The sequence below is a fragment of the Gopherus flavomarginatus genome, chromosome 3 (assembly GCF_025201925.1).
Source record: "Gopherus flavomarginatus isolate rGopFla2 chromosome 3, rGopFla2.mat.asm, whole genome shotgun sequence".
In the NCBI taxonomy this organism is placed as follows: Eukaryota; Metazoa; Chordata; order Testudines; family Testudinidae; genus Gopherus; species Gopherus flavomarginatus.
This window is the reverse complement of record NC_066619.1, coordinates 132,629,530-132,655,313: the sequence shown is the minus strand read 5'-3', so window position 1 is coordinate 132,655,313 and position 25,784 is coordinate 132,629,530. Positions and strand designations below refer to the sequence as shown.

The 25,784-nt window shown below is 45.6% G+C and overlaps 1 protein-coding gene across 4 annotated transcripts in view; it reads left to right on the top strand.

Annotated features, from left to right (window-relative positions):
- The window catches only part of ABCA1 (ATP binding cassette subfamily A member 1), a 143,492-nt gene that overhangs the window by 113,065 nt on the left and 4,643 nt on the right, over positions 1 to 25,784 (top strand). For 2 of the 4 annotated variants that reach the window (XM_050944328.1, XM_050944327.1), the window contains exons 27-49: positions 475 to 588; positions 2,069 to 2,220; positions 2,361 to 2,485; positions 2,967 to 3,065; positions 4,615 to 4,804; positions 4,955 to 5,049; positions 6,041 to 6,073; positions 8,054 to 8,159; positions 9,251 to 9,325; positions 9,953 to 10,122; positions 10,861 to 11,038; positions 15,531 to 15,646; positions 15,739 to 15,883; positions 16,746 to 16,869; positions 17,681 to 17,810; positions 18,710 to 18,830; positions 19,457 to 19,519; positions 20,154 to 20,260; positions 20,929 to 21,070; positions 23,678 to 23,812; positions 24,685 to 24,788; positions 24,989 to 25,081; positions 25,310 to 25,553. In XM_050944328.1, coding sequence (XP_050800285.1) covers positions 475 to 588; positions 2,069 to 2,220; positions 2,361 to 2,485; positions 2,967 to 3,065; positions 4,615 to 4,804; positions 4,955 to 5,049; positions 6,041 to 6,073; positions 8,054 to 8,159; positions 9,251 to 9,325; positions 9,953 to 10,122; positions 10,861 to 11,038; positions 15,531 to 15,646; positions 15,739 to 15,883; positions 16,746 to 16,869; positions 17,681 to 17,810; positions 18,710 to 18,830; positions 19,457 to 19,519; positions 20,154 to 20,260; positions 20,929 to 21,070; positions 23,678 to 23,812; positions 24,685 to 24,788; positions 24,989 to 25,081; positions 25,310 to 25,553 — 2,861 coding nt within the window. The remainder of the gene's footprint in view (positions 1 to 474; positions 589 to 2,068; positions 2,221 to 2,360; positions 2,486 to 2,966; positions 3,066 to 4,614; positions 4,805 to 4,954; positions 5,050 to 6,040; positions 6,074 to 8,053; positions 8,160 to 9,250; positions 9,326 to 9,952; positions 10,123 to 10,860; positions 11,039 to 15,530; positions 15,647 to 15,738; positions 15,884 to 16,745; positions 16,870 to 17,680; positions 17,811 to 18,709; positions 18,831 to 19,456; positions 19,520 to 20,153; positions 20,261 to 20,928; positions 21,071 to 23,677; positions 23,813 to 24,684; positions 24,789 to 24,988; positions 25,082 to 25,309; positions 25,554 to 25,784) is intronic. The other 2 variants (XM_050944329.1, XM_050944330.1) reach the window with 1 other exon arrangement.

The window sequence follows — 25,784 nt, the reverse complement described above, 5'->3', positions numbered from 1 at the left end:
GCTCTTCGCACCACAAATTTGTTCCAATAGTCTCTTTGTTCCTGGGAGAAACAGAGCAAATTCTGTTTGATGTAACAATACATCTTGAATTAACATTTTAGGATTATCCTCCCGTCCCCTACATTTTAATTGTTAAATGAAAAACCAGGACATTTGAAGAGCCCTTAAAGATAAGTTCCTTGGACACCATGTGAAAAATTGGCTCATGGGTTCACTTTACATATCAATGCAAAGGTGTGTGGTGGTTTTTCCCAGTTCTGGTGCTAATTCAGCAGCAGCTTAGAGGCAGTCCACAGCTGTTCAGTCTGCATATGGAACTTCTTAAAAGTTGAAAGCAAATATTCAGTGACGATTTCTATACAGTAGCTTGCTGGTAACACTTCAGTTCCCCGTGCTTTGGGGCTTATAGAAGAATAGGGTTGTTCACTGTCTTTGTTAACTTGAGCAAATCAGCTAACGTGCTGTCCTCTTCAGATGGCACATTACCTGCAAGAAGGAACAGGCGTGTCTTTGGAGACAGGCAGAGCTGCCTTCATCCATTCACGGAAGATGATGCTTTCGACCCTAATGATTCAGACATAGATCCAGGTAAAGATGGAAGGAACTGTAGTGCAATAATCTCAACTCTCTCTGTCTGTGCCTCATTACTGATCTACAGTTCTAAAATATTAATGTTTTAAAGAAATGTGTTCATTGTCCGTGTTCTTGGGTGAATCACAATGCAAGAAATACTAGATTTTATGCAGGCATTGAAACAAACTAACCAGCACACCTTTGAAGAGTTTTGGATGCAATTTAAATTCCTTCTAGTAAATGTCCTATTAGTTTCTCCTGAATTTGTAGAAGTGTGTTAGAATTCCTGACATACTTAACCTTGGATGCTCCATCCTCATGCAGGATGTTTATTAATCTCTACTTCCCTGTATGGGCCAAGGCAAGAGGAACAAGGTTTGTTTATGCATCAGCACTAGATATCCCAACTCATTCTCGGGCCCTGCAGAAGCTAATGTGTGAATATGCATGAAACAGTCTGTCCAAAGGGGACAGATTAAGGGCCTAACCCAAAACCCATTAAGTCAAATGGGAGCTTTTTCAGTGATTTCCATTGACACTGCGTCAGGTCATTTTATAGTATAGAGGTGCCCCTAGTGACATCTAGACTATGGAAATGTGACCTGGCCACAATAACTCAAGCAGGGGCTTTCTATGTCCAGATGTTGCTGGATCTCAGCTGTTATATCAACATTCCCCTGCCCTTTGAGATGCATCTACCCTTCCCTAAGGCCAACTTAACACTCTTATTCCTCAGGATAAATATATAAAGCACCTGCCTTATGGGACACCTTATAATAAAAGGTGGACCTGGGCTAAAAAGTTCCACTCTAGAGTGGAACTTTCCCCAATGTTTGGGAATGTTGAGAGCTGGCATTTCTGGTCTGGCCCAACTCTGCTTCCGAGAGGGGTTTAATGAACAGAGTATAGACCAGGAGTTCTCAAACTTCATTGCACTATGACCCCCTTCTGACAACAAAAATTACTTCACGACCCCTAAGCCCCACTGCCCAGGGAGAGGGAGGAGAGCAAAGCCCAAGCCCCATCACTCTGGGCAGGGGGGTCAAAGCTGAAGGTCAAGGCCTTCGGCCTCTAGTCAGGGGACCTGGAACCTGAGCAGTGGAGCTCCGGCTTCAGCCCTAGAGCCCAGCAAGTCTAAGCCAGCCCTGGCAACCCCATTCAAAGGGGGTCATGACCCACAGTTTGAGAACCGTTGGTACAGACTGTAAGGCTGAGGTTTCCAACAGTGCCTAGTAGATCTGCTGCCTATTCCCTTTGGAAATGAATGGCAGCCAGATCTGAAGGTAGTCTGGAAAGGTAGTCTCAGCCTCGGTGATGCAGAAAGATAAACACTTAGATGCATATTCATGAGAGATCATTTCCCCTTGCCATACTGCACACCCGAGTCTAGGAGACATGGCGGTAAGAACATGGGCAGCCACCAGGGTCCTCTGGAGGAGAAGGAAATCTGCTTTTGTTTGTTTGTGGGTGAGAGTCCTGTATCATTTGTTGTCAGCAGAATCCAGAGAGACAGACCTGCTCAGTGGGATGGATGGCAAAGGGTCCTACCAGCTGAAGGGCTGGAAGCTCATCCAGCAGCAGTTCGTAGCTCTGCTGTGGAAGAGGCTGCTCATTGCCAAGCGCAGCAGGAAGGGTTTCTTCGCCCAGGTGAGACCAGGCAGCAACTCCTGCAGAAGTCACCGAAACATGGCCCAGTTCTACCAGTGTTTCCAAGTGGCTCTGGACAGCTGATGTCTGTGGGGACGCTTCTTTTAAAGGTGGCTCTGCCGCTTCCCTTGTGATTTCAGATCGTACTGCCTGCCGTGTTTGTGTGCATTGCTCTCATGTTCAGCCTGATTGTACCTCCCTTCGGGAAATACCCCAGCCTGGAACTGCAGCCCTGGATGTACGAGGAGCAGTATACCTTTATCAGGTACCTTGCAAATGACCAGAAAACATTAAATAGGCGTCTTTAGGACTGGTTCTGCTTTCTCTATTCACCATTACGGTCTCATCACCTCACAGTTTGCATTTGTGTGTGTAGCTCCAAAGTACAGGGTAAAGAAAAGACACCATTTTGCTTGTTTGTAGCTTTAACAAGGCAAGCTCCCAATAAGAGTGAGTTTGAATGGTAGGAGGAATATAATACTATTTGGCACTTTTCTTCCTCAGATCTCAATTCACTTTGTTCTCAGATGCTAAGTCACGCAAAAAAGAAGCTAAAAGTATCCCAAACTCTTTCCAAATGTTACAGTACTTTTCGTATGTCCGTGTGAGAGAGAGAGACACACGCATGCCACAAAGGAAACTTTCCACCCAGTTCCTTTTCCTCCCGTCTGCCCTGCCGTATTGCTGGCTTTGCTGCACATACCTTATTTCGGTGCCCTGAATGTGTCTCTTTGATGCACCCATAGCAATGATGCGCCAGATGATGCAGGCACTCAGAAGCTTATGAACACTCTTCTCAATGAACCCGGCTTTGGGACCCGCTGTATGGAAGGACATTCCATTCCGTAAGTAGAATCTGAGCAAGGGCAGGCACAAGGGGTAGCTCTGTCATTTCTAAGCCATTTCACGTTGCTGCTGCTTTGAGGGATTGGTGGATGCTGTTAATGGGTGTCACATAACTCACAGCTGCTATTGCCACCGGCCTCAGAATCAGCTTTCAGGATTGTAACATCAATGTAATGGGTGTGGTGTTTGTATTATTGCAATGGCAGTGGTTAATTAGAAGCAGCTGTAGTGATCATCTTAGGGAAATATCAAGCAGAAGGCCTGATCCCAGTGGCCTGGACTCATATGAAAGCTCTTCCTTCAGAGGTGCAGGCCCCTTTCCTCCTATGTTGTATGAAAGTATTCATTTGTGATTGCATCCTTTGTTGGCACTGCCACTCAGGATAAGCCAGGGTTTCAGGCTCAGGCCCTACCTTTTCCTTCCCCTTGCTCACTAAGAGTATTGACCCAGACTTTAATGGGAGCTACTCACTCCACAGGGCAGAACGGAGCACACAGGGGTGCAGGCGTGTACTGTGAAAATGACCTCTTTCCTTCTCTCTTCAAGAACCTGCCCCCAGGGGTTCCCAGGCCATGGCTAGTGCTCCGTGCAGGCAGCATGCTGGGAACTGCCATTGACCAGGATAGAGACGTAAGGGTGTTCCCCAAGTTACTAGCAGTGAGGATCTGGCTTTGAAAAGAAAAGCCAAACTGGCCATATAGTGTTAGCTTGATTTAGTTGTTTTGCTCCCACAGTTCTCTGTTTCATGTTCTGTAGGATTTCTTTGTGTGTGTGGCTTCCACAAGTGTGCTTTCATGGCTAGCAGGCAGGATGGGAGGCCTGGAGACTGGCCTCTGCCACAGACTTGCTGAATGGCTTTGGGCAAGTCATTTATGGCCAGATTGTGCCTGGAAGAAAGGCACAAAGAAGAACCCTCCCCGTTCCCCCGCTCCACCAAACTTTGTGTGACTTCAGGCCACCCAGAACTGAAGTCACTGCCCCAAACTGGGTAGGGAGGTGATGGGCCATAGCTCCTTGCCCCACACATCAGGCAATGGGGTAGGCCAGTTGGTTGAGGGGGAATTATCTGCACCTGCAAAGTTGTGCAGTAGCAGGCGCACTTGCCCTCCAAGACATTCTGCCTCTTGGTGCTACCCTGGGGCAGTGCAGCTCCATGCTCACTCCAAAGGCCCAACCAAGCCCCTCAACATCGCTGTGTGGCTGCGCCCCTCGCCACAAAGTGGCTCTATTGGGGGTTGTGAGGCGGAATTAAATAAAGCACTTTAAACTCCCCAGAAAGGGATGATAATGGCGGATTCTCTACAGTGCCTGGCGTCAGCCTGACCCTGCTCCCATTGATGTTAATGAGAGCCTTCCCTTTGCCTTCCACAGGCGCCGGGCTAGGTCAGTGGGAGTTTGTTGATTTCAGTGGGAGCAGAGCTAGGTCCAAGCTGAGCACTTCGGAAAACTCCCTCTGTGCGTTGACCAGCTTTGATTATTTACATAATTTAGCAAATTGAGCTGTCTTTATAAAAAGTTGCATTTGCCTTGGCTCTGGCCTAATGCAGAGACACTCCTTGCCTGGTCAGAGAGGATGAATGGACCACCGCCTCTGTCCCCGACACGGTCCAGGACATCTTCCTGAATGGCAACTGGACCATGGAGAACCCCTCCCCAGCCTGCGAATGCAGCAATGAGAAGATCAAGAAAATGCTCCCTGTGTGCCCTCCTGGCGCAGGGGGGCTGCCTCCTCCACAGGTAGGAGAGGTCCCAGCTGTTCTGTATTCCCAGAGCAGCACGGGGATGTGTGTAGAGAATGGGCAGCTGGGTTGGGTCTTTGCGGGGGCTGTGCATGAAGCCGAGGAAAACATACTCGATTCCAAGTCTCTGCTTTTCCCATGGTACCAGAGAGAACAGAACACTGGTGACATCCTGCAGAACCTGACGGGCCGGAACATATCGGACTATCTGGTGAAGACCTACGCACAGATCATTGGGAAAAGGTGCCTATTACACACATTGTTCCCTAGTGATTGCTGCTACACCTATGCAGAGATTTGTGCACCACATAACTCCCATGGGGTGAATCTGACCCGTGGGGAGCTTTAAACTGTGGGCCATTTGCAGAGTTGAGACTATGGGAGGCTCAGTGAGTCTAATTTGCGCTTTCTCCTGGCCTACCCCAGTTTAGGTTCTTTTAGACCCACCAGTGCATAGCTAATAGTCCCTTCCTGATCGCCTTGAGGGACTAATGCAAAGTCAGTGAGAGTCTTTCCATTGACTTCAGTGGGCTTTGGATCAGACCCTAAGTTTCAAATTCACTTTGATTGTTCTCTCAATGGCTGGTGCAAGTCAGCAGGAAGTATTTCTAGCAAAGTATTCAACTAGCTGAAATGTTTCTTCCTGGAGTAAAACACGAGGCTTTTAAAAACGTGGTCTGAAACTGCTGGGTCCCTTCCTGTTTTAGATTTATAGACTACAGGGCCAGAAGGGACCATTGTGATCATCTAGCCTGACCTCCTATGTAACACAGGCCAGAGAACTTCCCCAAAATAATCCCAGAGCAGAGCTTTTAGAAAAACACCCACTCTTGATTTAAAACTTGTCAGTGATGGAGAATCCACCATGACCCTGGGTAAGTTTTGTAAGCAGCTTCCCATTTTCCCATTTTTGTGTGATGCAAAGGCAGCATGTTGGCCATGAATCCAGCAATGGGCTCAACCCAAAACTTCAGCCAAGTTCTGAAGTGTCTCTGACTCCAGTTCCAGGTCAGGTCCCTCTCTGCTTTATCCCATGGACCAAGGCAGTGTAGTGCAGTGAGCCCAGGAGCTGCTATATCAGTGTTGGGTGACACAACTGAACTTCCTGGAGTTACATAAAGCATTTAATGCACTTCTGTTTCACTATAGTCTGTGTCCATATGGCTGGAGGGTAGGTCTGATTGATGGCCCATCTCATAAATAACAGGCTTGTTTCTTCTCTTTGCCTTCCCAGTTTAAGGAACAAGATCTGGGTGAATGAGTTCAGGTAAGTTACTGTCCTTTCTTTAGGTTGCTTGGGGCTCATTAACCAATTGAGTACCATGCTCTGTGGTCTGCTGTCCGGTCAAATTTGCCCCTAAATTTAATTTTTGTAAAATGAAGCTTTCTTCAAAATCTAAACTCACTGGAAATATTCCAATGAAACAATTGTTTTTAGCATTGCACTAGAAATAGTATCTGCAATTACTGAGCCTTTCCCTAATCACCGCGCTTTGTGAGCAAACTGAAAAGAGCCAAGGGTCCAATCCTGCAAATACTGTCCGCCTACTGCAACGCCTGCTACTGTGAGTAGTTCCAGTTAGCAGGATGCTCATTAGCAAACCCTTGCAGGATCAGGCCCTTGGACTGGTTACAATCAATTGCGCCATCCTAAGAGGGGCCGGGAGCACTGTGGGGGAGCATTGCTCTCAGAGAGAGGACCCCACTCTCCTGTTAGCAGTGGAATGGCAGCTGCTTCTCCGCCTTGCTTCCCCTTCCTTTAACCCCTGCGTGATTAAAGGACAGCAAGCTGAAAGGTTGGGCTGCAGTGTGGAAAGGCCACAGGTTAGTTTTGTAAACAGTCAGATCTAATTTTGTTTGGGGGAATTAACCAGAAATCTAGCACAGCTCCTGGGAGGAATAAGCCTGAATGTCCTGTGGTCACCTTATGAGAGCTCAGCAAGTTGGAGTCCTGTTTGGTTCAGCACCTGCTGTTATGAGAGTTCAGGCATGTCTACATGGCAGGCTCACTGCTGTGGGCTGTGTGGACATCCCTAGAGGCTCCTATTGAATGGAAGCTTAACACAAAAATGTAAACTTCAAGTTGTCACTGAAGGCCTAAACTTGAGGTATTAGATCCCAGCACAGAGCAGCAAGCCAAAAGCCACAGGCGATGAAAAAGGGCTTTTTACGGAGAACACTGTAGAGTCAGCTTCTTGTCAACTCTTGGAAATTGGCCATCCTGATTATCACTACAAAAGTGTTTTTTTCCTGCTGATAATAGCCCACTGTAGAAGAGTGGACTCACCCCTGCAGCACCTCCTGCTGGTCTCTCAGGGAATTAGCTCAATTCCAGCTCTGGAGCACCCTCTGCAGGCCGGTGATCTGCCTGTCCTCTGGCCCCCATGTTCCTCCCTGGACTCCAGTGCCCTTTTACCTGGGGTGCTGCCCCCTGGCAGTACCCCTCAGTCTTAGGGTCTCCCCACCCTGGGGAACCCCCACCCACTATTCCCACCTTGCCTCAGTATAAGGCTACTAAGGAGGGAGTGTGGCCAGCAGGGATTTATAGTCATCATCTAGCCCCACACCCTGGGGCAGACTGCAGTATCAGCCTACTCATCACTGGCAAGGAGGGTTTGGACCGGCTGCCTTGGCCTACCCCTGGGCTGCCCTCTGCAACCCCCTGTACCTGTTAGCCCACTACTAGGCTGCAGCCTGGGGCTTTCCAGGCTGGAGCACCCCCTCACCTCTGCCTTTCACCAGCCCTGCTTCACTCAGGTACCCTACAAACAGAGAGAGACTCATGTCTTCCCCTGGCTTCTCTGCCTTTGTAGAGCCAGCTGAGTCTGTTTGGGGATGTGGCCCCAGCTGCAGCCACTTCCCCCAATCAGCCCAGCCTAAAAGCTGCTTTCTCCAGCCACAGCCCCCTCTCAGGGCTGTTTTTAACCCTTCAGGGCAGGAGCGGGGGTCCACCCCGCTATACCCACTTTAACTGATTACTCTCATTAGAGTTAGTATGGCAACATCCATTGTTTCATGTTCTCTGTGTGTGTCTGTGTGTATATATATCTTCCTACTGTATTTTCCACTGCATGAATCCGATGAAGTGGGTTGTAGCCCACGAAAGCTCATGCTGAAATAAATTTGTTAGTCTCTAAGGTGCCACAAGTACTCCTGTTCTTTTTGCTGATACAGACTAACACGGCTGCTACTCTGAAAACTGTGGAGTCAGCCTGTGCTTCACTGTCTTGTCTGTCTGTGCTTTCAGGTATGGTGGGTTTTCAGTGGGTGCCAGCAGTTCCCTCCTGCTTCCTCCCAGTGATGAAGTCAGTGATGCCATCAAGCAAGTGAAGAAAATCTTGGAGGTAGCCAAGGTGAAGAGCAATTTCATATGGACTGAGAATGGGCTGATGTCCTAGTACCTCCCTGGGGGTGGGAGGGAGTGTGGCCAGCAGGGATTTAGACCTTTGGGTCTAAAAATGAGTTTCCTCTGCTTGAGCTAAAGGACAATGTGCTGAGCTACATTATGCTAGCATGGGTTGTAATATAACTGCATTTGTGGGGGAGTCGTCATTGTTCACATTCAGAAGAACCATTTGGTAACTGCGGTCTCAGAATACCTGAGCGTATAAACCCAAAGAGGAGTCAGGAAGCTGACTTAGAGAGGACTAAGTCCTGAGGTCCGTATTCTGATTTTACTCCTTTTTCACTCCAGTAAGCTTCCATTGATGTCAGTGGGAGTCAGTGACCACAGTTACTATCGGCTAGCACAGCTCAGAATCTCAGAGAGCAGGGAGTAGGCTGGGTGTTGCAGAACCACAACATGAGAACTGGGGGAAAAAATCAAGCCTGATAGTCTCTTTCATTCTGGCCTCTCTGTGCCACTCTGCTGTTACAGAGCAGCCAGATAGCAGCTGGATCTAGCTAGCTCAGAGCTTCCCTACTCTCAGATGGCACAGAACAGGAGTAGAGGGCCCCTATGCCCCATCCAGCCCGATTGCCACTTGGTGTAAATTAGAGCAGCCTCTCAGCTGCTCTAACCTGTGCCAGGGAAGTGCAAATTGCTTCAGAGAATCAGTGAGCCTTGGCCCACCCCTCTGCACTTAATGGATCCTGGCACAGGAAGGAATCTAGGCTACTGATTTTCTTGGGAGGGCGAGTATTTGTGACACAGTGTCTCTGAGAGCTGCTGTAATAGGAAAGTTCTGTGTGGGATTGTGCTGGTTAGTTGCTACCACACAAAAGACAATTCTGGAGTTCCCTGGGGTTTCTTAACTTCCTGCCCGCTTTCGCGTCATCCCAAAATAGTGAGGGATTCTTAGCCCTGGGACTGCAGTTCAGCGGGAGTGTGAGGCTGGGACACTTTCCCATTCCCCAATCTGTGGCAAAGCAAACAGTATAGTAAGGTATCCACTGCACTGTCTATAATGAATGACGCAAATGTGCCATTGTGTGCTGTTCACAGGGGAGTTCTGGAGATCAGTTTCTTCACAGCTTAGGAAGCTTCATGAAAGGGATGGACACAAAAAACAACGTGAAGGTAAATCCTGCCCACCCACTGCTGTGCCTGATATTCAAAGCCAGAACCTTGCATTTTAAACCCCAGCTCTACTTCTAATCTGCAATGCCCTAGCGGTCTGTATGCAGCATGTGTTCAGAACAGGGGGCACTGTGCCCGAATCATTTGCCAACAGAATAAAAACTGCCAACATCCCTGTGTGGGATTTTCCAGGAGAGAGTGGCCTCTTGGACCCCAGTCCAAAGCCCACTGACTCCAAAGGGTCTTGGAAATCAGTAGATCGTGGCACTTACCTGCTCCCAGCATAGGAACCATAGATTGTGCTTTTCCAGTGCACATGGGCCATATGCCTCCATTCACCCATGCTTAGGATCTCATGAACATCCCAGGTTCTTCATTTGAACTGAAGTGATGCTACCACCTTTATTCAGGAGACCAGGGGGCATATAATTGCCCTTGTCAAACTGTACATTGTGCCACTGAGGTGGCTGACAGTAATTTGCAAAAAGGCAGGAAGAATCAGTACATCTTCCCATCACCACCCAAGTGGCTGTAGACCTCTGAACCCCTTGGCTATGGACATGAGGGAGCCTGTAGAATGGTAGGCATGGCTGGCAACCCTATTGATGCTCACATGTTGCTTTTCAGGTTTGGTTCAATAACAAAGGCTGGCATGCCATTGGCTCCTTCCTAAATGTGATCAACAATGCCATCCTCCGGGCCAACCTTCAGGATGGCAAGAATCCCAGCACCTATGGGATCACCGCGTTCAACCACCCACTCAACCTCACCAAGCAGCAGATCTCCGAGGTCGCCCTGTACGTCCTAGTATGAACATTATCCGCAGCCTGCTGGAGACGAGGGGCTACAGGGAATGAAAGGGAGGGGAGAAGAAAGTGTCTTGGAATTAAGGAAGCTGCAAGAAATGAGTGTTGGGGAAGGGGAGCTGGTAAATAAAATAACGAGGATACCTTAGTTATTCAAAAGCCAGCGGACCAGAGCCAAGCTGGATTAACATGGCCAGTTGTAGTCACCAGCTGAGGATCTGGCCAGGGATTTTGCAGCACTCCAGGCTGAGGTTTCCAAAACCACCTATGCGAATTGCATCTCCAATTCCCATTACATTAATGGGACTTGGGTGTCCAAATCCCCTAAGCCGCTTTGCAAATCTCGCTCTCTGACTCTCCCAACTGCATTATACTGAAGCTTGTTAACGCTAGAAAAGTGCTGGACAGAGGTTTGCTCTCGTGTGCCAGTATCCTACACACACAAATCTTTGGTGGAGTAAAGATCAGATGTAAATCCATACATTTTCCCTTGTGGTTAGACACATGTGAAAGACCTCTCATCATTATCCGGCCTAACAATGCCCTTTCAATGAACATACTTGCAACAGAGCTTAAACAGAGGGCCCACTTCTACTACCTGTATTCCCGTTGTGTGGTGAGGGTGGCAAAATTGGGCTCCAATCAGGTTATGGTGCTAATGTGCACTGGCACGGCATGGAGGGAAATTCTGCCAACAATTTATCACCACTCTGATTTCCCTTTGCCCAGGATGACCACGTCGGTGGATGTTTTAGTCTCCATCTGTGTGATCTTCGCCATGTCCTTCGTCCCAGCCAGCTTTGTGGTTTTCTTGATCCAGGAGCGGGTCAGCAAGGCCAAGCACCTGCAGTTCATCAGTGGAGTGAAACCGGTGATCTACTGGCTGGCTAACTTCGTCTGGGATATGGTAAGATTGCCTCACAGGAGCTCATCCTTTAGAGCAGGTTACAATGTGTCTAATACCCATCGCTGTAAAACTAAGGCCAGCTTGTGACGGTTAGGCCCAAGCCTGCTGTGGGGGCAATGCAGAGACGCAAAGGCACTGCACCTTCATTGAGCAGAGTGTGCGCCCTTCTACATGCCCTAACGGGATGCATGTGATGAATGTTCTGGTGTCTGGTAGTTCTAACAAGCTGCTCCTGCCCCTGCTCCACCCACCTGGCTGTCCTGCCAGCACAGCTGACCATTGCTGGTATAAGCTGGTGTGGTTACGGAGTTCTGGCTGGGCTGAATTTGGCCCTTGTGCATGTGTGCACACACAGACATGTGCATATGGTCACACACCTACTGAAAGGGCACGGTGAACTCCCACTTCCAGGGGAATTTACTGACATTAGCTAGTGCTGAAGAGTCTACGGTGTGATCAGGGCACTGCGCTGGGACTCAGCTGTCCTGGGTTTGATTCCCAGCTCTGCTGCTGGCTGACCTGTTCTGTGACCTTGGGCAAGTCACTTCCCCTTTCCACACCTCTGTTTCCCTTCCCACCTTTTATCTTGTCTTTTAATGTATTGCTAGCTCTTCAGCATGTCCAGAGCCAGCACAACAGGGCCCATATGTGAAAAACCTCCCATCGGTATCCAGCTACTGTAATACAAATAATTGTGACAGTAATGAACACCTTGACTTATTCCTCTTCTTTTATTTTAACATCTGGGCACTCCGATTCACCCTAGGGATGAGTACAAAGTACGTTTCCGGTACTGGACTAAGGAAGATGTGGAGTGGCTGGCAAGCTCTCCAATCACCATATATAATGTGCTAGCTTATTTTCTGAGCAGATAGCATCATCATTTTCAATTCTATTCCCATATTTTTACCCTGTTTTCCTCCATTTCATAGAATCGTAGAATATTGGGGTTGGAAGGGACCTCAGGAGGTCACCTAGTCCAACCCCCTGCTCAAAGCGGAACCAACCCCAACTAAATCATCCCAGCCAGGGCTTTGTCAAGCCAGGCCTTAAAAACCTCTAAGGAAGAAGATTCCACCACCTCCCTAGGTAACCCATTCCAGTGCTTCACCACCCTCCTAGTGAAAAAGTTTTTTCCTAATATCCACCCTAAACCTCCCCCACTGCAACTAGAGACCAGTACTTCTTGTTCTGTTATCTGGTACCACTGAAAACACTCTAACTCCATCCTCTTTGGAACCCCCTTTCAGGTAGCCCTCCACATTCTTCTCTTTTGCAGACTAAATAATCCCAGTTCCCTCAGCCTCTCCTTGTAAGTCATGTGCTCCAGCCCCCTAATCATTTTTCTTGCCCACTATGACTGTTTCCAGTTTTTCCACATCCTTCGTGAGGTATAGGGCACAAAACTGGACACGGTACTCCAGATGAGGCCTCACCAATGCCGAATAGAGGGGAATGATCACATTCCTCGATCTGCTGGCAATGCTCCTACTTACACAGCCCAAAATGCCATTAGCCTTCTTGGCAACAAGGGCACACTTCTGACTCATATCCAGCTTCTCGTCCACTGTAACCCCTGGGTCCTTTTCTGCAGAACTGCTGCCTAGCCACTCGGTCCCTAGTTTGTAGCAGTGCAAGAGATTCTTCCGTCCTAAGTGCAGGACTCTGCACTTGTCCTTGTTGAACCTCATCAGATTTCTTTTGGCCCAATCCTCTAATTTGTCTAGGTCCCTCTGTATCTTATCCCTACCCTCCAGCATATCTACCACTCCTCCCATCTTAGTGTCATCTGCAAACTTGCTGAGGGTGCAATCCATGCCATCCTCCAGATCATTAATGAAGATATTGAACAAAAACAAATATAGAGCATTAAGATGCTTTAAATAACATAAGAACGGCCATATTGGGTCAGATCAAAGGTCCATCTAGCCCAGTATCCTGTCTACCAACAGTGGCCAATGCCATGTGCCCCAGAGGGAGTGAACCTAACAGGCAATGATCAAGTGATCTCTCTCCTGCCATCCATCTCCATCCTCTGACAAACAGAGGCTAGGGACACCATTCCTTACACATCCTGGCTAATAGCCATTAATGGACTTAACCTCCCTGAATTTATCCAGTTCTCTTTTAAACCCTGTTATAGTCTTAGCCTTCACAACCTCCTCAGGCAAGGAGGAAAAGTTGACTGTGCGCTGTTTGAAGAAGAACTTCCTTTTATTTGTTTTAAACCTGCTTCCCATTAATTTCATTTGATAGCCCCTAGTTCTTGTATTATGGGAAAAAGTAAACAACTTTTCCTTATTTACTTTCTCCACATCACTCATGATTTTATATACCTCTATCATATCCCCCCTTAGTCTCCTCTTTTCCAAGCTGAAAAGGCCTAGCCTCTTTAATCTCTCCTCATATGGGACCCATTCCAAACCCCTAATCATTTTAGTTGCCCTTCTCTGAACCTTTTCTAGTGCCCGTATATCTTTTTTGAGATGAGGAGACCACATCTGTACGCAGTATTCAAGATGCGGGCGTACCATCAATTTATATAAGGGCAATAAGATATTCTTTGTCTTATTCTCTATCCCCTTTTTAATGATTCCTAACATCCTGTTTGCTTTTTTGACCGCCGCTGCACGCTGCATGGACATCTTCAGAAAACTATCCACAATGACTCCAAGATCTTTTTCCTGATTCACTGAAGCTAAATTACCCCCCACCATATTGTATGTATAGTTGGGGTTACTTTTTCCAATGTGCATTATTTTACATTAATCCACATTAAATTTCATTTGCCATTTTGTTGCCCAGTCACTTAGTTTTGTGAGATCTTTTTGAAGATCTTCACAGTCCGCTTTGGTCTTAACTATCTTGAGCAGTTTAGTATCATCTGCAAACTTTGCCACCTCACTTTTTACCCCTTTCTCCAGATCATTTATGAATAAGTTGAATAGGATTGGTCCTAGGATTGACCCTTGGGGAACACCACTAGTTACCCCTCTCCATTCTGAGAATTTACCATTTATTTCTACCCTTTGCCCCCTGTCTTTTAACCAGTTCTCAAGCCATGAAAGGACCTTTCCTTTTATCCCATGATAACTTAATTTAAGTAAGAGCCTTTGGTGAGGGACCTTGTCAAAGGCTTTCTGGAAATCTAAGTACACTATGTCCACTGGATCCCCCTTGTCCACGTTGACCCCTTCAAAGAACTCTAACAGATCAGTAAGACATGATTTCCCTTTACAGAAACCATGTTGACTTTTGCCCAACAATTTATGTTTTCCTATGTGTCTGACAATTTTATTCTTTACTATTGTTTCAACTAATTTGCCCGGTACTGACGTTAGACTTACTGGTCTGTAACTGCCAGGATCACCTCTAGAGCCCTTTTTAAATATTGGCGTTGCATTAGCTAACTTCCAGTCATTGGGTACAGAAGCTGATTTTAAAGGACAGGTTACAAACCATAGTTAATAGTTCCGCAACTTCACATTTGAGTTCTTTCATAACTCTTGGGTGAATGCCATCTGGTCCTGGTGACTTGTTACTGTTAAATTTATCAATTAATTCCAAAATCTCCTATAGTGACACTTCAATCTGTGACAATTCCTCAGATTTGTCACCTACAAAAGCCAGCTCAGATTTGGGAATCTCCCTAACATCCTCAGCCATGAAGACTGAAGCAAAGAATCCATTTAGTTTCTCCGCAATGACTTTATCGTCTTTAAGCGCTCCTTTTCTATCTCGATCGTCCGGGGCCCCACTGGTTGTTCAGCAGGCTTCCTGCTTCCGATGTACTTAAAAAACATTTTATTACCTTTTGAGTTTTTGGCTAGCTGTTCTTCAAACCCCTCTTTGGCTTTTCTTATTACATTTTTACACTTAATTTGGCAGTGTTTATGCGCCTTTCTATTTACCTCACTAGGATTTGACTTCCACCTTTTAAAAGATGCCTTTTTATTTCTCACTGCTTCTTTTACATGGTTGTTAAGCCACGGTGGCTCTTTTTTAGTTCTTTTACTGTGTTTCTTAATTTGGGGTATACATTTAAGTTCGGCCTCTATCATGGTGTCTTTGAAAAGCGTCCATGCAGCTTGCAGGGATTTCACTTTAGTCACTGTACCTTTTAATTTCTGTTTAACTAACCCCTTCATTTTTGCATAGTTCCCCTTTTTGAAATTAAATGCCACAGTGTTGGGCTATTGAGATGTTCTTCCCACCACAGGGATGTTAAATGTTATTATATTATGGTCACTATTTCCAAGCGGTCCTGTTATACTTACTTCTTGGACAAGCTTCTGCGCTCCACTCAGGACTAAATCAAGACTTCTCTCCCCTTGTGGGTTTCTGTACCAGCTGCTCCAAGAAGCAGTCATTTAAAGTATCAAGAAATTTTGTCTCTGCATTTCATCCTGAGGTGACATGTTCCCAGTCAATATGGGGATAAAATTTGATTTTATTTTGCAAGTAACCTGGTGCTATTTCTTCCTCCTCCCAGTGCAACTACATAGTTCCAGCCACCTTGGTCATCATCATCTTCATCTGCTTCCAACAGAAGTCCTACGTGTCTTCTTCCAACCTGCCTGCGCTGGCCCTTCTCCTCCTGCTCTATGGGTAAGCTGCACCTCTCGAGGAGATCCATGAGGCCCCAGTGGACTGTGTGCTCTGAATGAGCGTGTCTTACACTGTGTCTTTCTGCTTACCAGGTGGTCTATAACACCACTCATGTACCCAGCTTCCTTTGTGTTCAAGATCCCCAGCACAGCCTACGTGGTGCTGACCAGTGTGAATCTCTTCATTGGCATAAATGGCAGTGTGGCCACTTTCGTCCTCGAGCTCTTCACCAACAACGTATGTTCCCAGTGATGTGTCGCTGACCACCCCACTGCTTTACATTGCCCTTAGGAACTGGCGAGTGCCCGGTGTCCATTCTGTATTCCCTGGTGTTCAGGGGAGGGGTAGGGAAGGCTCGGTCAGAATAGGGAATGGTGGAGCAAGTGAGGCATGTTGCCCAGAAGACCCCAGTTCAACAAGGTACGTAAGCATGTGTATAATGTTAAGCACAAGAGTTGCCCCTTTGACATCAGCGGCACTAGTCACATGCTTATGTACCTTGCTGAAAGGGGCTTACAACTCTTCAGCTGTTTCAAATCGATAGTCAAAGGGAAAGAAGCTGTGCAGAGAAGCTAAGCTCTGTATTCAGTTGGAGGTGGGAATGAAAGCTGAGATAAGAATACCAGTCCCCTGCCCTCTGGAGACCTGGGGGAATGGCATATCTCATGCCTGCTTGGCATTAGTTCAGCTGATGGTAATCTGTGACTATTATGGGTGCTGAGACAGTTTATGGCAACCCCACCTCTCTGCCATTACCTCGACCCCAGCCCTATTTGTTCACCTCAAGCATATTATCTAAATCTTGGACTGTGAGCTCTCTGGGCCGGACTATCTTTATGATGTTGGTACATACAGTGCGTAGCACCATGAGGTCCTGAGGCACAATTATAATCATGTCCAGAGGGTTCCCCCATTATTTGTCAGGTTTGTTTGTCTAATCTGTGCTGTCAGAGGTTGGTGGTGGAGTGGTTGTTTCTACCCACTGGGAAGCAAATTCACAGGACAGTCACCCTCAGCAAGCTAAACCTCCCTGCTTTTTGGTTCTCACCCTGAGAAGCTGCTCAGGTGGCTGATTTGTGCTTGGCTTTTGTTCCATTAGAAGTTGAACAACATCAATGAAATCCTGAAGTCTGTGTTTCTCATCTTCCCCCACTTCTGCCTGGGGCGGGGACTGATCGACATGGTGAAAAATCAGGCCATGGCCGACGCTTTGGAAAGGTTTGGTAAGTGACCTCACACAATGTGGGATCCATAACGTCAGCTGGGCATCTAGGGCATGAGCCTGGGAGGTGCTGACCGCCTTCCACTCCCATTGAACTCACCAAAAACTGAGGGCCCTTCGCTCACAGGGCCTGGCAGGATTAGTGCCTAGCTAACAGTATGAAAACAGTACAGAGGTCTGCTCTGAACTGGCCAGAGCCTGTAGATATCCCATCTGATTCCTTACCAGGACTAGTGAGCAAATGGTTCTCAGCTGTTAGGGAGCTTGAGTTATTAGGGAGTCCGCTGATTCTTTAAAAATACAAAAATGTAGTTGTATGAAATGCAGCATCAAGTTGAGAGGAAGGATGGTCGTGTGGTTAAGGCACTGGGGCTGCGAGTCAGAAGGGCGGGGTTCAACTCCTGACATCACCACAGACTTTCTGTGTGCTGCTCTTGGGCAAGTCACTTCATCTCCCTGTGACTCAGTTCCCCCTCTGTAAAATGGGGATAATGCTTCCTTTCACTGTCTTGTCTGTTTAGATTGTAAGCTCTTCAGGGTAGAGCCTGTTTTAATACTATAGCTATGTGCAGCACCTAGCACAATGAACATCTGGATGTGACTATTAGAAAAATACTATGTGCACAAGCCAAAACTGGGTCACCGTGTGATCTTATTATCTTTGTCTTCTCTTTCCCCTTAGTATCACCCTCTCATTGCATCTTGTCTAAAATTAGTCTGTAAGCTCTCTCCGGGCAAGAGCCTTTCATCTTTGTATCAGTCTCCCCAGCCGCTGTGCAAAGCTGACTATGTGCTTTGGCTTTTCCCAACAGGTGAGAACCGTTTTGTGTCCCCTCTGTCCTGGGATCTGGTGGGACGGAACCTCTTTGCCATGGCTGTGGAAGGGGCAGTCTTCTTCCTTATCACAGTGCTCATCCAATACAGGTTCTTCATCAAACCAAGGTAAGCTTGCTCTGCACCATGCCTCAGTGTTGTGGGCTGGTGCGTGGGGTGGGAAGATGCACAGAAGCCTGAGGTGTGCTCTTGGCTCTGACATATAGGACAGTGGCAGATAGGATTCAGCTGGCCCTGTCATACTACAAAAGACTCATGCTACAATTTAGACAATCAGCGAGGTCAAATCACAGCTAGCAACCTTGTGTTAATGATAATGCTTGTGCAGCCAGCCATTGTACCACCTCATTGTCAATTCACAGTGGGAAATGATTGTGCAGCCAGACCCTGTTTGTCATTTTTCTATTTACTTGAGTGGCAGCAGGAATGGGCCCAAAGTTTGCATCACTAGTACAGTTTTAAAATTCTAGTGCAAACCCATCTTCCTGGGTACCCCAAGCCAATCAAACCAGCCTGAGAAAAGCTGTGGGAGGCATATCGAAGAAAGAACATTTTGGTCCTTGGCAATATTTTGAACTTGAGCAAACATTAGTTGGTGTGAAACTGGTTTTGTCTGGAGGACGCTATGCGAACACAGCAATAATCAGTAGCCCAAGAGTGTCCTGGAGGCCTTAAGAGTCATGTGCCTGGATTTAAGATTTATAGAATCTCTGACACCAAACAGATCAGCATTCGCTATGAGTGAAGTTCCCCTGCATGCAGAGGGTCAGCACATGGCCTGTGCACTGAAGCCTCGCTTTGAAGGACTAAGTGGGAGGGAAGCAGCTTGCTAGCCTCCTGCACAGGGCTGAATTGCAAACCCAGAAGAGCTTCCCCAGGTGTGTTCTGTTTGTATGCTGGTGCATGATTGACACCTGTCTCACCCTCTCTGTCTTTCATTTGTAATGCATTCACCTTGGATGATTTCTTCTTTTCCTTTTCACATGTTGACTTGTTCCTCTTCGAAGGCCTGTCAGTGCCAAGTTGCCTTCTGTGAATGATGAGGATGAGGATGTGACGAGGGAGAGGCAGAGGATAATTAGTGGCGGTGGACAGAGTGACATCCTTGAAATCAAAGAGCTGACCAAGGTGAGAGAGAGAGAGGGCTGCTTACCTAGATAGGTTGGGGCTGGGGCAGTCCCTCGCCAGTACCACACAGCGTACCTAGGACCTGATCCAGAGCCCACGGGAGTCAAGGGTAAGACTCTCACTGATTTCAGTGGACTTTGAGTCAGGGCCCAGATACATTCTATTCACAGGCTTAAAAGGCAGTTCACTTTCATCAGGTAAAAAGTGTTGGATGTCAGCAGTGCATCTGCATCCAGAAATGCATGCATCTCTGGCAGTCTCGCATGTCTGGGGCACTGTCTGACACATTACAGTTTCTTCCTCAATCAGGTACTGGGCCAGACCCTCCAAAGAAATCAACAGAACTATGCCAATTATCCCTAGCCGAGGATCTGGCCCTGTATGCTGAGTGCAGACTCCAGAATGAGCTCCTCTGATTATCTCGACCACCAGTCACCTCTGGGAGTATGGCTAGTATGATTTGATCCTGTCCCACTGAAGTCCAATGAGAATTTAGCCATCAAGTCCAAGGGGATCAGGACTGGAGCCTTAAGGATGTCTTGGGAAGTACGTGGGGCTCAGATTCTCTCTCTTCTCCTACCCTCCCACATTGGTCATTCTCATTAATTTGTATTTCCTGGTTTCAGATTTATAGAATGAAGAGAAAACCAGCTGTTGACCGGATCTGTGTTGGAATCCCTCCTGGGGAGGTAATGTCCAATTTGTCATCTAGATCTGTGTGTGTTTGTTTTTACTGAACTATTTAGGAGCAGTAGAAGGCAGTGAATAGGATAAGAACTGAAATCCTTGAGGTTTTCATTGTAATGAAGAGAGGACATGGTCTTGTGCTTAAGACAATTCCCTGCTCTGCCACAGACTCTGGATGTGACCTTGGACAAATCACTAAATCCCTCAGGATAACAAGGATAATTGCACTCCTGGACCTCCCTGGGGGTGGCAGGATATATACATTAGTCTTTGATATGCAGTCTGAGGCTATTCCTCCAGATAAAATTCTTTGGTTCCCTTCTCCCTTCCAAGTGATTTCAGTTGGAAATAAAAGTTCATAAACTTCCTATGAAAATGTGGTATTTACACTGAAGAGCAGCTGTCAGAATGGGGGGAGCCAGCGTTAGTCTGTCTTGCTAATTCCAGATCAACTTTGCTCACGTTTATACATAAAAAGATGTTTTTTTCCTATAGACCCTCACTCTCACCCTGAGCTCTTGAGAGTCCAGGAACTTCTTCCTGCCTTATGCCTGTCATTGTCAGTAATAAAAGATTCTGCAGGCCAAATCATGCACTCAAATACACATGGGCTCATATGGTCTTTAATGTTTTCAGTGCTTTGGCCTCCTGGGAGTGAATGGCGCTGGCAAGTCATCAACTTTCAAGATGCTAACTGGAGATACAGATGTGACGGGAGGAGAAGCTTATCTGAAGGGAAACAGGTGAGAAGAAGACACTTCCCTCTGCTTTACACCAAAGACAATCCTCTGCTTCTCTCCTTCCTGTGTGCTCAAATTTCCAAGCAATGTAACTCCACTGACTTTGCTAGACTGGCCCCTGCTTGCACCAGGGCTAAACCTGCCTAACTTTAAACATGTGCTCTGCTGAGTCAAGGTCATAGAGTAACATTTTCAAATGTACCTAAATCCCGAGTCACTTTTCAAAATGGGGCTTAGGGCTTGTCCACGCAACAAGTTACTGTGCAGCAAGCCACAGTATGAAACTTCAGCGCATCAGCTTGCTGCACAGTAATGCCTCGTGTGGACACTGCTCGAGCACAGTCAAAGTCCCGGAGTGCAGCTTGCCTTCCTGCTGGCACTCCAGGACTTTCACTGTGCTGTAGCAGTCCTGGCTTGCCACGCAATAACTTGCCACATAGACATGCCCATAGGGTCTTAAGTTACACAGGAATTTTTGACAATGGTACCCATCGTGATTAAGTCACATTTTAAAAGAAATTACTGTGACCCCAAATTGCTTTTGGGATCCATTTACAACTTTGCCTAAGCCACTGGTGTTTGATACTTCCAGATTCCTGTTCTGTGTTCCCTACCTGAAAAGGCAATGGATGTTGCACAACCCTAACTATGGATCTTCTCTTGCTTTACAGTATCTTGTCTAATATCCAAAGAGTCCATCAGAACATGGGCTATTGCCCACAGTTTGATGCTATTAATGAGCTGCTGACAGGGAGAGAACATCTGGAGTTCTTTGCACTTTTACGAGGTGTTCCTGAGAAAGAGGTCTGCCAGGTATGCAAAACAGAAATCACAGACCCTGGCTGAACTGTTTACACATTTTTGCTGGCATGCATTCCATTGCCCATTTTAATCCGTCGGTTTGGACAGGATAGCAAAATTCTCATCTGCTGTATTTTTTCAGCACCAAACAAGGGAGGAATAGTTCAGTGTTTTGAGCATTGGCCAGCTAAACCCAGGGCTGTGAGTTCAGTCCCTGAGGGGGCCACTTAGGGATATGGGGCAAAATCTGTTGGATGATTTAATTGGGGATTGGTCCCGCGCTGAGCAGAGGGTTGGACTAGCTGATCTCCTGAGGTCCCTTCCAACCCTGATATTCTATGATTCTAAGTGTTCTACTTGTTCACTCCTACCTAGGACAACTATGTCCTGCCCAGAGCAGCTGATGTTACCAATAAACCTGGATTTCAAGTCAGTTAAACCCTCCCCAGGCTTTTCCTACTGGTCACCATTACTCCTAGACTGATCTGTTGCTTTATTTGCTTATTTAGGGACAAATGGTGGAGTCCTTATTCCTGTTGCTAATCATTTACTCTGAGGAGTAGTCCCATTGAGTTCATTGGGAATAAATGCTCACCAATTCAAGGGCTTCCGAGGCTGGACACTCAGAGTTTATAGGGACTACATTTCCATTATTTGAACACTGACATTTGGGTGTTCCCAGTGCTGGAGCAGTCATTCAGGCCATTGGTACGATCAACTATTTGTATCAACTTACTCCCCCTCAGCTGTTGATTTCTCATGCTGTCAGTAACGTGCACCATCTGCATCCCAAATGTGGTAGATATTAATAGAATGCTGGTCTGGAAATACTAATGGGCCATATCTGTGTAAAGGAGCTGTGCCCGTTTACAGCAGCTGAGGATCTTCCCCAATCAGGTTAAGGGCCTTCATCTGCAGTGGGAATATGTAGTAACTGCAAGCACCTTGAGGAATGAGCACACAATGAGTCATGTTACTGCAAGCCCACGGAAACAGTAGCTTGCCACCGAGTGAATTGGCACTGAGCATTATCCAAAGAGAGTGCTGTATAACTGGATCTATTTTTATTGGGGCCGTTAAGCAATTAAAAAAATTCATTGCGCTGTTAAACAATAGAATACCATTTATTTTAAATATTTTCGGATATTTTCTACATTTTCAAATATATTAATTTAAATTACAGTGCACAATACAAAATGTACAGTGCTCACTTTATATTTATTTTTATTACAAATATATGCACTGTAAAAAAACAAAATAAATAGTATTTTTCAATTCACCTCATACAAATACTGTAGTGCAATCTCTTTACCATGAAAGTTGAACTTACAAATCTAGAATTATGTACAAAGATAACTGCATTCAAAATTAAAACAATGTAAAACTTTAGTGCCTACAAGTCCACTCCGTCATACTTTTTGGTCAGCCAATCACTCAGACAAACAAGGTTGGTTACAATTTACAAGAGATAATGCTGTCTGATTCTTGTTTACAATGTCACCTGAAAGTGAGAACAGGCGTTCACATGGCACTGTTGTAGCTGCTTGATTTTCTTTTTTAGTGGTTCTGGTTCTGTAGTTTCCACATCAGAGTGTTGCTTTTTTAAGACTTCTGAAAGCATGCTGCACACCTCGTCCCTTTCAGATTTTGGATGGCACTTCAGATTCTTAAACCTTGAGTCCGAATGCTGTAGCTATTTTTTAGAAATCTCACATCAGTAACTTCTTTGCATTTTGTCAAATCTGCAGTGAAAGTGTTCTTAAAACAAACACGTGCTGGGTCATCATCCAAGATTGCTATAACATGAAATATATGGCAGAATGCGGGTAAAACAGAGCAGGAGACATACAATTCTCCCCCCAAGGAGTTCAGTCACAAATTTAATTGACACGTTATTTTTTTAACGAGCATCATCAGCGTAGACACATGACCTCTGGAATGGTGGCCGAAGCATGAAGGGGCATTCAAATGTTTAGCATATCTGGCATGTAAATATCTTGCAACGCCGGTTACAAAAGTGCCATGCAAACGCCTGTTCTCACTTTCAGGTAACGTTTGTAAATAAGAAGCAGGCAGCAGTATCTCCCATCAATGTAAGCAAACTTTTTATCTTAGCGATTGGCTGAACAAGAAGTAGGACTGAGTGGACTTGTAGGTTCTAAAGTTTTACCCAGTTTTGTTTTTCAGTGGAGTTATGTAACCAAAAAAAATTTGCATTTGGAAGTTACACTTTCATGATAAAGAGACTGTTCTTCAGGACTTATATGATGTGAACTGAAAAACACTATTTCTTTCTCTTTTTATCATTTTACAGTGCATATATTTGTAATAAAAAAATAATATAAAGTGAGCACTGTACACTTTGTATTCTGTGTTGTAATTGAAGTCAATATTGAAAATGTAGAAAAACATCAAAAACATTTAATAAATTTCAATTGATGCTCTATTGTTGTAAGTGCAATTAATTGCGATTAATTTTTTTAAATTAGTTACAATTAACTGACAGCCCTAATTTTTATAAATATTTTTCTATTTCCCAAAGACTCTTTACCTTGCAGCGCAGTAGTTCCCACCCATTGATATCAATTCAGAAGGTCATGTTGCCCTCTCTTCCTGTAGGTTGGAGAATGGGCAATTCGTAAACTGGGCCTTGTGAAATATGGAGAAAAATATGCTGGGAACTACAGTGGTGGCAATAGACGCAAGCTCTCCACTGCTATTGCCCTGATTGGGAGCCCTCCAGTGGTGTTCCTGGTGAGTTCACGACTCTTCATGTATTAACATTTTTTTCCATTAAAAAATAACTAGGTCTCAATGCTGTTCCCATTGAAGTCCAGGAATTTTTAGCATTTGGCAATGAAGTATACATTTAAATGCATAACAAGTCATTTGTATGTGCGAAGAGCCAACTTATATGTGAACATGATATAGTTACATGTATAAATATAGGGCAAAATATATGGCATGAGCTTCAGGCCTCTGTTTTTGGAAATTTGTTCCAGAGAGTTGTTTCCAATTTCTTTGGCAATGACCGTCTAGATTTGGATACTCACTAAGAATTAAGGATGATAGCCTGCCACTGCTTTATATACAAAACTCCTTTAACTTCAAGGGAGTTCTGTGCATAGATGGATGATCGGATCCAGCCCTTTATTTATGAACAGTTTGAGGAAAGAATAGACAAGAAAGCAATGGTTTTATCTCTCCTTTTGTGAATTCTTGAAAAAGAGCTGCTAACATCCATAGTATGTGATGATGGGAGCTACATATTCTGTTTAAACTAGAGCTCATTAATTTTTTCCAATGTCGAAATTGATGACCAAATTTTTTAATTAGAGAAAAAAGTTTATAACATTCACAAAATTTGTTCCCCAATTTTGACCAACAATAGAGCTGAACAAATTTTTACTAAGTTAAAATTTCTAGGATAAAAATCATATTTTAAATTTTGAAAAAAGGGGGGGGGGAATTTCCATGACATTTTTTCTTCTTTTAAACTTTTCCAGTAAAAATCATTTGGATGAGTGTGGGTTTTACTCTTCACAGTTACACTATTTCATATACAATGACCATATTTATCAGTAGCATGTTATAGTATAACATGGTTTATTAAATGTTTTTTTCAGGATGAGCCAACCACGGGAATGGATCCCAAAGCACGCCGTTTCTTATGGAACTGTGCCCTGAGCATCATCAAGGAGGGGAGATCAGTGGTGCTTACATCTCACAGGCATGTAGTGTTCATTATAGTTGGGTATATACTGCATTGTATTTCTTCAGTCTGATTTAATTGGAGGTGGATTTTGAAATCTAAACATTCAGCTCAGCTGCTTCATTTCTGTAAATGCAGGTTGGTGTGATGTGGTGGTGGTGATTTCAGAAAATGCAGGCTTTTTGCAGGGTTAAATGTTTTTTCATTTGCCCCCATAGCATGGAAGAATGTGAAGCCCTGTGCACTCGAATGGCAATAATGGTCAACGGGCGGTTCAGGTGTCTTGGCAGTGTCCAGCATCTGAAGAACAGGTGAGTGCTTTCAATTTGCTCAGGCCATAGACTTGTCAATGGGCCTGCTTTTCTAGGGCAGTTCAATCTGAACTGTTAGGATATTGACGTGAGTGATTTTTCTCCTTCCTCGGCTCTTACGTGGCTTTCTTGTTGCTCTTCAAGCTACAGGAAATGGCTGTGTATTTTAAATGACACCCCTTTTTCAAAGAGACTCACCTAAACTCCTCTGCTTGCTGCTGTTTGCAGGTTTGGAGATGGTTATACAATAGTAGTGCGAATAGCAGGGGCAAACCCTAACCTGAAGCCTGTTCAGGAATTCTTTGGGCTTGCCTTTCCTGGCAGCGTCCTGAAGGAGAAGCATCGGAACATGCTTCAGTACCAGCTCCCATCCTCGCCATCCTCTCTGGCTAGGATATTTAGTATCCTCTCCCAGAACAAAAAAAGACTCCACATAGAAGACTACTCCGTTTCTCAGACTACACTTGACCAAGTAAGTTTCTAGTATACTGTGAGCCAAATTTTCCTCTCTTTACATAGCTGGGAAACTCTGAGTAACTCCACTGACTTCAGTGGACCTCCAGGGTGTAACTGGGAGCAGAGTCTGGCCATTTGTCTTCAGCTGAGTATTTCCTACATGGAGATTGTAACATGTCAATGAATCTCACCTTTGTAGAAAGGCAAATGGGATACTTATGTGAGGCCTAGTGGATAGAGCACTCAG